At 41.8% G+C, this 10,026-nt stretch overlaps 1 protein-coding gene across 2 annotated transcripts; it reads right to left on the bottom strand.

Moving 5' to 3' along the window:
• Positions 1–2,023: 2,023 nt before the first annotated feature.
• Positions 2,024–9,679, bottom strand: depdc1a (DEP domain containing 1a). 2 transcript variants are annotated; one of them, XM_005462119.4, is made up of 12 exons: positions 9,470–9,679; positions 8,070–8,335; positions 7,806–7,950; positions 7,528–7,658; positions 7,293–7,423; positions 6,538–6,585; positions 6,225–6,362; positions 4,857–5,864; positions 4,132–4,304; positions 3,797–3,973; positions 3,351–3,557; positions 2,024–2,887 (listed from the first exon to the last, which is right to left on the bottom strand). In XM_005462119.4, the coding sequence occupies exons 1-12, from the start codon at positions 9,515–9,517 to the stop codon at positions 2,750–2,752; spliced, it is 2,610 nt and encodes an 869-aa protein (XP_005462176.1). In that variant the 5' UTR covers positions 9,518–9,679; the 3' UTR covers positions 2,024–2,749. The 2 variants fall into 2 exon arrangements, with proteins under 2 accessions (XP_005462176.1, XP_005462178.1); XM_005462121.4 differs by lacking the exon at positions 4,857–5,864 and having other exon boundaries at positions 9,470–9,676.
• Positions 9,680–10,026: the final 347 nt, after the last annotated feature.

Genomic DNA, 10,026 nt, shown 5'->3' with positions numbered 1-10,026 from the left:
CCCACCTAAACAAGGTCTGGGAACACAAACAGTCACCAGTGATGTGGGTCAAACTAGCAAATTCAGCCTTTAAAAGCAGTGTGTTTGAAGGTGGATATGCTTGCAGAAAGAATCTTATCTAATTAGTTCCAGACAGCTTTGACAAAGGCTGAGGAACTATTTTAATTAGCTACTCAGTGAGGAAGGAGAGTAACACACACACACACACACACACACACACACACACACATAAATGGGCTGGACAAACTGTCATTTTTTTTTGTCTCCGTCAACTCAGCTTGGTGGTGAACAGGACGTCTCTTAACAGACTGATGCTGATGACTGTCTGTTAATAAATAAACAAAAAAAAGTCATTGAGAAGTGGTGTCAAACATATGGTCCTTGGGCCAGAGGTGGTCTGAGAATGGCTGTCCAACCTGTTCATTTCATCCTGCGACAAGTCTGAATTCTTATTGGTTTGAGATGCTTTCACACTGATAGATATACCACCTGCGGCCTGCAGTATCACAAGAAATTCGGGTGGGTAAGTCAAGGAGCTGTATCAAAGTGTTTCTTTGATTTACAACCTAAAGCTGATAGCTATCTAGACCAGACTTTTGGGTCTTGACTGCGATCGTGGTGTTGGTGTCTACTGGAGCGCGTTCAGTTGCATTATCTGACAAAACATTAAGACACAAAACAACCATTTATTTTGTGATTCAGATTTAGTGAATTAAATTCTAGTATTTTAATAATATGTTAACACAAATTATCAGGCATTTAGCAACTTATTGTAACATCTAAACATCTCTGCTTCTGGATTACAAAATCCAACAAGACAGCAGCCAAAATGCTATAACCTAAGTTTTAAAGGCAGAATCCAGAAACCAATCGGAAATCATGCTTACTGTGTCCATCTTTTAGATGATACTTCTTCCATGGCATAATAATATGGTTATTGTTATGCCATGGAAGAAGGATCATGTAAATATTAGATCACAAGAAAGATCGCAATATCACAGTAGCACTAGTGCCACTTTATGGAGGTAATAGATGACAATAAAAATCTGAAATCATGAAGCCCGCAAGTTTACACATTTGCAAATAAACTTTGTGGTTTAATTCTGACTGGCTATACTCAGATTATAGCTACTTCTAAAAAGTAACAAAAAGCTGAGACACTTCGGGCACACTGAACAAGCTTCTTTAGTAGCAGCCTGGGTGCTCGTGTTTGTTCTGCCTGTCTCCAGGATACAAAATGCATTTAGGTGTTGCTCAATTATGATTTTAACATCATTGCAAAAACAAATCTCTCCAACACAAACATCAATTTAATATCAAAGGAAAAAAAATCCTGCCAGGTAGATGTTCAACACCAGACATAATAATAATAATTATTATTATTACTATTATTATAATAATGTTCTAACTAAAGCTGTCACCTCAATACAAAGACCACTGAAACACTGAACAGCTAAACAAATTTATTTCCCAGGACTTTGCATAGTAAACAATGTAGAGGAACAGTTGTAGGTACAAAACACAGAGAACACCGATGATGAATCAGTGTGTGGTTAAACATGCATGCACCATCTGATCTGAGGTAAACACAAACATACCATGGTAGAAGTAATACTTCATGTAGCTTAAGATAAATAAAGGAGCGTTTGACATTTGAATATTAAAATTTCTTCAGACACTTGACATGAGTTGTGTAATTCCCCTCAGCGTGCAGCACTGAAATGAATGGATGCGCATTCAGGTCAAGCTCTCACTAGGCACTACCCAAGCCAAAGGCATATCAGGTGTCTGATGGAAAAGCTTGGTTTGGGAAGTCTAATAAGCCTTAAATACGTATAAATTACCACACTGGTGATTGACATAAGCATGCTGGCCTAGCTCCAAGTGCAAACAATCCACTAAACAAAGCAGGCATGAGACACACAAGCTCAAGAAGTAAAAAGAAACTGGAAAGATTAACACAATTTAAAATAACTGAGCTAGATATGAAAAAGCTGGCACCCTGAAAAAAAAAAAAAAAAAAAAAAAAAAAAAAATCACCAGGAAATAAAACTAAGATTTCAAAAAGAGTTTTAAAAACTCCAAACTCGACAGAGGGAAAAATAAGATGAGCGCAAAGAAAGAAAATGCTCAACATCAGGCCTGACAAATAGTTTCAAATAAAACTTAAGCATCTATGACAGAAAATATTGAAACTTCATAAAACATCAGAAAAACAAAAAACCCCACAAACAACAACTAGCACTCCTCCTGCTGTCAGTATTCATATAAATTAAGAAATCTAATTGCTCCCATATTGACCAGTGATCTTAGAATGGAATATTTTTCTCCCAATTGCCTTTTGGAGCTTGCTTCTTACTTGAACACACACACGGGCCAGTATCAGATACAAATAGCAAAGAAAAGTGAGGGGACAACAGGTAAAGTACCTTTCTTCATAAATCATGTATTCAGAGAACCTAAATGGTATGAACGGCTCTGTAGAGCTACGGTCACAAGCCTTCATCTAAGTCAGCACTCAAAACTCAATACAAATATACACAACACATGAACACACAAATCAACTCCTGTTAAAATCATCCAGTCTGCATTTACTTACAATAAACACAACAGTAACAACAGCATTTCCAATGTAACACACTGCTTTTGGCTGCCATGGGAAAAACGACTTCTCAATTGTCCTGCCAGGAGTGTGATATCAGTGCAGCGATCACGACGTGAGCGGCGAGAGCGCGCCTCCTGCACTCGTTCAGTTCCTGATGCTGAAAGCTTTGGTCTTCTTGATGTTGAGGAGTGGAGGTTTGATCTTTGGTTTGTTGTCAGTCTTGCTCTCTCCGTCCGAGGAGGGGAATCGTTGCCTGTAGATGTCTGGGTACTGCTTCTGAAACTTAGGAGAACAATAAGAAAATTACACTTTGCTGAGTCTGCAGATTTCCAGCATTTTTGAGGATATAAAGTGACTTGTTATATCCTTGTGTGAACTTCAGGAATCTGAAGGCTACTGAAAATAGCTTTCAAGTTGAAAACACTGCAAATCGACTCAAAACCAAATACGTGTGAATGTGTATCAAAGATAGCCACTGTTACCTCTCCCATAGGTACGTGGGATACTGTTTAAAACCATGGGGTTTGGGATGTTAGCTACCACCGTCACAGTTTAAAACAAACTATCATTTACAATTATCATCATGCCATACTGAAGGAAATTTGAAACTTGATGAGAAACACATTGGTCAAGTACAAGGGTTACAAATCAAGATAGGAAGAGGGACACTTCTTTATCCACTTTGCATCTTTGTGCAAACAGAACCAGACTTCAGGCATCGCCTGGACTTTGAGTAGACCGTTACCTGTTTCAGTTTCTTGCGTCTGTCCTTCTCACTGATGTTTTGATCTGTCACCAGGATCTCTAGCAGCTCCTCCATGGCCTTCTGAGAGGACTCCAGTTTTTGCTGTTCAAACTCAGCGCCACTGATCTGATGGCAGAACGTATAGATCGGCACTGGAGGGCAAACCGGATCGCTTTTGTCAGTCTTTGAAACAGAGTCCATCGGGACCTGAAATCAGGACAGTAAAAACATGAAGAAATCAACATGTTAACAGATTTTAAAGCTCCCAATGAAGCTGGCAGGTTCCCCTCAAAGCTCCAGCAGCATGAAAAGGTGTATTTTGAGCATTCACAGCTATTAACTTGCTTCTGCAGGTTGTATTTGAACAGACATGCATGGTATCACTTACTCTGCTTCTTTAAGAATTAGTTGGTTGTGGTTTACAGTTTTACAGTTTGAAGGTATACCTGTGCTGTTCGTAGGTACTGTATATGGTCACTGATGGCACCAAGCAGGTACTCTGGGACTGAGAGGATGCTTTGCTGATGGTCCATTAAAAATGACACCAGCCTGGTTGCTAACAGCTCATCCAAATCACACTCCTCAGCACTGCCCAGGACACAGCCTGAAAATGTGTGAACCATCTGAAATCCACAACAAACATCCAGATACACAAGTGAATAAAAGGTAAACAAACAGGGACATCATGATAAAAGAACATGGAATACATGTCTGTGCTCACACTTCTTTAGGGAATGTACAGAGTATTAGAGAGGAACAAAAATATTTGCTAGCTCCTTACCAATGTCCGGGTGCCGATAGCAGGGTGGAGGCGAGGCATGTCTACATTCTGGCTGATGCGTGACGCCATCCTCATGAGCAGCTGCAACTTCCTGCGGGAGGCGGGTGGAAGGAGGAGGGTGCAGAGCTGCAGGGCCTCGATGGCTACACGTTCACACTGAGGCTGGAGAACGCCTACATGCAGGAACACCGTTAGAAAGTCACGCACACGCAAGTAAGTGTTTTCAGTCAAACTGAAGAACCACACTTCGGGACCACATTCATCCATTGCTACGTCACATTTGCTAGACTACACAATGAATGGATGAATGAGACGATGAATCGACTACAGCTATGGTGTGAAATGAGGCAGGTAAAGCTTGTGAACATGACACTGCAGCACGACTGTCACCCAGGAATGAAGGACTCCTACGCCATCTTCCTTTTAGACTGTTTATATAGATTTTAATGAAATCTGGGGGTCTGTACGACAAAACAAGCTCTATTTATCTGGCTAAACTGTGCTGCAGCTACATGATCTGTGAAACAGACTTTTGCCTTTTTCCTGTTGTTAAATGTTAAAGGTCAACTGCTGAATACAAAAACAGAAGTCATTTTCTATAACTGGCCTCCCTGCTTCACGCTTTGAGTGAGGGAACAAACTGGAACTAGTAGGGGTTAGATGTTAGATGAGGTTAATTTGATTAAACAAAGACACAGAGACAGGTAGAGGTGAGAGGGTCTTACTGTGCTCATTTTGGTTTTTGGGGGGCTGGGAGTTGCCGGCAGACACAGACACAGGCGCTTTGAGCAGTGAAACAGGTTGTGACAGGTGGGACACTTCCAGAGAGCTGAGGCAGCGGCGAACGGCAGCGGGTGCAGGAAGCGTCCAAAGATTAGAGGTGCTGGAGGCCGGTCTGGGTCCTGTAGCAGCATTAGACCCTTGTGCTTTGGTTGCAGCAGATGAGAAAGAAGAAGGGAAAGGACGAAAGTACGAAGAGAAGGGATGACAGGAAGACAGTGATGGAGGATGTGAAGCTAAGGAAGCCTGCTGCTGACTGGAAGGAGAGTTTATGCTGAGGCAGCTGGCTGCTCGACCCTGCCACTTAAGCTCTTTGACATCTTCCTCCCTGGTCTCTATGACAATGTCCAGGCAGCTGCTGAAGCTGTGAGGCCGTAAGGAACGAGACCTGTGTGAAGCTGACAGTCCAGCCAAGGGTATGACAGACAGCCTGTTTCTGGCTGTAACTCCTGGTGCGTTTTCAGAAGTAACGGGTGCTGGTTTGGACACAGATGTCCCGAATGAACGAGTGTGAGGTGTTGTGATGGAAGAGCTGTCGTCCTGGCTCCTGTTGCTATAGGCACAGGATGCCAGGCTGTCACTGGACTGAAACAGCTGTTGTCTGGTAAGAGGGGCAGAGTCATCCAGGATGGTTTCCAGGGAGCAACTCCTTGTTTGAGGTCTGGTGGGAACAACTGTACTGAGGCTGATGCAGCTGCCTCCTAATGGGCCGTCATCCGCATCAGCGCCGCCGCCTCCTTTCAGTGCTGCCAGCCGGGACTGAAGTTTCCCACCAATTACCTCGCTCATGGGGGATTCTGTCTCGTCGCATGTCCCCTGTCTGAGCAGCGACAGGAGGAGACACTCCGTGGAGCGAAATGACGACTTGGCTGGAGGGGGCACTGCAGGAAGGTCCGATTTCTTGCGCTTCAAATGCTGGCGCATAGAAGGCGCTGCAACGTAGCCGCAGAACACTGAAAGCGGATGAAGACATGGAGAAGGGGGGCAGAGAAAGCCAAGGGGGCAGGCAGGGTGTCAGTGCAAGCAGACAGCAAAGGGGAAGGAGAAGTTTTAGTTAGTTCAAACCATTACTGTTCATACAGCTGATCAGGCACAACAAAAACAAAAGGTGCAACAGCTCACATCACAGTTAGGATTCCACAAACAACCAAAACTTCTGTCAGGGGGTCACAAAGCACTGTTAGAGGTCAAACACTCAACTCACAGTGGAGACAACATGTCAGAAAAGACCTGCAGCCAAATTTGATCCTAACATAACACCAACATGTAGATTCTGAAAGGCCTAAATGATTAACAGGAAGCAGCAAACCCACCTAGAACATTGATAAACAGTTCATACAGTTCATATGTGAGCAGTGGCTGCGGGAGGCTGTAGAAGTAATCGGACACCGTTTTGAAGACATCTCTTTCAAAGCCAGGATAGGATTGCTGTGTGCCGTTGTACTTTGGCCCTGGAAATAAACGCCATGTTACTGCAACTGTAACAACACTGAATAATATCTGAAAGTTTATATTATTTTTTCCTTCAAATGAGATTTAGATCAATCAAACTAAATTTAAAAAATCTATACAAAGGGCTTATTCCTTTTAAAACTGTTAATGCAGGACATAGTTGCTGCTACTCACAATTGGCCAGGCTCCTCATGGCAGACAGAACCCAGTCTGGAAGGTCATCTATGGAGGCAGTTCATATGTTAGATTCTTCGCTGGTTTACATTATAAAGTAGGGATGTCAAACTCATTTTACATTGTGGGCCCCCTTTGATCTTGAGTGGGCTGAACAAATGAAGCCCCTCTTTATCACAAAGGGCCCCACTATAATTTTTGTTATGTTCTAGTAATATAATGACAATATACAAACAATTTGAAAATTGTGTTTGGGTTTCAATTGCAAGAATTACTGTGTAAAATAACAGAAAAAATTCATTGGCTAATTCAGATAAGAGTGAGAAGAAAAAAATGTGCATTCACGTTTGCAGTTTTGTCTTGCTATAAAATACTTAAAATTTAAAAGAAGAACAAACAAAAATATTTGTGGGTGTTTTCTTGTACTACTTGAACACTAAAGTGGCTCTCCAATGAGATGACAGTGTCAGAAGTAGCCCGCAGCTCATTTAAGTTCGAGACCCCTGGATTAAATTATGTCCAGACCTTTTGGTTCAAAATTGCCCAGAAACACCACATTTTCACAGATACTTTTACCTGAAGAAAAAAATTTTATTATGTTGTTTTGGCCTTTTACACTGGAGTCTGGCACTTCTGGGACTTTAGTATGTGGTTCATAGCACATCCCTATGGTAAAAAGTGTTTTTTCAAAAGATGAGGTCTTTATACATAAACTATTTATAATTTTTTTCCTTTATACTGGTGTGTGAACCTACTGGTCTTGTCATCCAGTGTGACCACTCCGTGTTTGTTGACTTTGGTCATATTGTGGATGATGTTCTGTGGATTCACATAACGATGGTCTAAAACCTCTTCAAGAGACGGAACATCCAGAATCCTCTGAAGGCTGAAACACATACAAGTTTTAGACATAAATGGAAGTCTTTCTCAGTATTTTGGGGTTTTTTTGCACAGAAGGATTTTGGGGGGGTTATATTTGTGTGTTTATACTGGGTCAGCGTGATGTCTCTCCAGATCTCCTGTTCATCCTCCACTGTCAGCTCTCGTCTCTGTTGCTGCTGCTCTTCTTCGGGCTGATTGTCGCCTTCCTGCTGTATTCGGAGTGCAGGATCCACATTTTCCTGAAACAGATGTACGGAACAAGAACCAACATTACAGAGTCAATCTTATTTTTTCAGATTAGTGCAAAACTGCATCTGTGAACTTGTTTTTCTCTCAAAAGCAACATATTATTGTTTTAAATTGAATCAGTGATAAATCTAACTCACCTGGGTCTCCTTCTCCTGCCTCCGTGTGCTTCTAAACCTGAAGAAACCTTCTTTGTCCTTGAATGAAGCTCTCTTTTTTATGGATCTGGACTCTGAGGCTGGAGCTGAATAGGGGATGGGTTTCAGAGGAGAAGTGGAGGGAAACCTTTGGACAAAGAAAAAAAACAAAAAACAGACTGTTTGATGCTATGTGGGGCACAATCAACATATTAAGCCCTATTTTGTTAAATAATCCCCAAAAGCACATTTCTGTCAACAGATTACCTGTACAGCACATTGTTGTCCTCCAGGTCCTCTGTTCCCCAGCGTCCCTTTACATCTTCAATCACATGGTTCTTCAGAAACTTCTTCAGGAGCTGAACTGTCTGCTGCCTGGTAACGTCGGGGCCAAAGTTGCTGTTGTTACAGAGCAGCTGGTGCAGCCAATCAACAGCAGCAGAAGCAGTGAAGCAGGAAGCATAGTGCCTGAAGTTCTGGCGATGCTTCCTGAGGGGCATGCCAGCCCGAAACAAACGTGTCACCTCATTCCACTGAAACAGGACACGCAGAGTTCAAGCAAGGAAACAAGATAACAACGTGTCATACTGTACGGAATTGCTCCATAGGAAAGCTGATAAAAGTGCACAACAATATAATGACAATTGACCGTGAGAAGTAACAGTGGGAACGACCGGACGCTTCTACTAAAGAGAAGATCGCTCAGCTGTAATTAAGCAGGCACAGTATCTGCTGATTCAGATGCTGGCAGACATATCCAAGCGTTGGTACACATTTCATCAACTGGTAGCTCATTATGCTCAAAATTTAAAAAGCAGCATTAAGACCAGTTTTACATTAAAACAAACTATTTTGGTTACTGCAGGCATACTGCAGATTCAGGGATCACAAGACAAAACCCAATGACCTCAAAAACAAGTTATTATTTACAAATTTTCACTTGTTGTCATTGCAGCCACTGCAGAAGTCACTTAAGTTGTGCAATAAATTTCTGCACTGATGGACTGGAGGTTTGACAGCAACCGGACTGACAGGTGATCTATCCTTTAGGTCCGTCATTAAAGGTGGAAGGATTTTCTTTTTTTAAAAACATATAAGTTTCTTTAAGACACATATCTGTCAGCCCTATGATACCTGCGCATCTGTTAAACTTATACAATAACAATACAATGAATGAACTAATATTTGTAAACAGAATTGTTCTAAATATTCCAATTCCACTATCCCAGTGACTAGAAACTCAAATATGTGAGTGTCTATAGGTCACGGAACAAAGGTTGTTGACATATATATTTAAAAGATATCACCGCATATATTGGATTAAAATCACATCAGTTGCGTTAATGAAAATTCGTACTTTAAAGTCCGGTTTTCAAACGCCATGTAAACTAATCGGTCATATTAGCTGGGTTACAGGTGACGTTTGTTGCTGAAACAAAGTTATGAAGATGATATTAAATCAGAGAGAGCGACAATTGTGCAACGCTGAAACACAGAGAGGATACTTTACTGTGAATTTCTTGCAGTATTGCTTTTAGAGAAGCCGGCAAAACGCGTGTGTTTAAACGTGCTGTTTAAAAGCAGCTACAGCTGAGCTTAGCGCTTCCGTTGATGACGATCTTACACTGAGTAGCTAGGTATTAGCTAGCTCGTGAACTTTAACTTACCAATTTCGTGGCTCGGTACGGTCCAGGGGTGATAACATGAGAACTCATATTTATCACGGAAGGGCAGCGCTAAGGGTTTCCTTCATTCGCTGTAGCGACGGATACTATCCATCACTCGAAGAAATATTTACGCATTTCTCGCTACAACCTTTAGTTTAGTTACGATGAAACTCTCCACAGCCTGGCTGCTCCTCATCTGTTCAAAATTACGAGCCCTGCACTTCTGCAACCGGATTGGACGGGCGTTCTGGTCACGTGACCAGCCTCTAACGGAAGAGGGTGGAGGATCAAAACAAAAAGTGGACTGTATAGGGGTAGCAAGGGTATTTGAAAATTCTTCCAGTTGACACTAAACTTAGGTCTACAGTTAGTTACAGCTGTAGAAAATGACTGTATTGCTATATGTTGAAAGGCCATGCAGGTGTATTTCCTCGTGTACTATGGTACCCTTTTCTTCACTTTTTGTTACATTGCGCATTCTTATATAATAATATTCATCAAATAACCGGCACGTAAGCTGTTACAGTTAATTCCAGGAATTTCCCACCTCTATCATA

This window comes from Oreochromis niloticus, linkage group LG17 (assembly GCF_001858045.2).
Source record: "Oreochromis niloticus isolate F11D_XX linkage group LG17, O_niloticus_UMD_NMBU, whole genome shotgun sequence".
NCBI classification, from domain to species: Eukaryota; Metazoa; Chordata; class Actinopteri; order Cichliformes; family Cichlidae; genus Oreochromis; species Oreochromis niloticus.
Note: the sequence above shows the minus strand (reverse complement) of the source record. Positions and strands in the feature narration are given on the sequence as shown.

What these genes read in the sequence shown, in the direction of transcription:
- depdc1a (XM_005462119.4), bottom strand. Translation starts at nt 9,517, where the DNA reads ATGAGTTCTCATGTTATCACCCCTGGACCGTACCGAGCCACGAAATTG. An exon ending in GACAACAATGTGCTGTACAG is followed by an intron (nt 7,951 to 8,069) that starts GTAATCTGTTGA and finishes CTTTGTCCAAAG; the next exon opens with GTTTCCCTCCACTTCTCCTC. An exon ending in CTATCGGCACCCGGACATTG is followed by an intron (nt 3,974 to 4,131) that starts GTAAGGAGCTAG and finishes TGTGGATTTCAG; the next exon opens with ATGGTTCACACATTTTCAGG.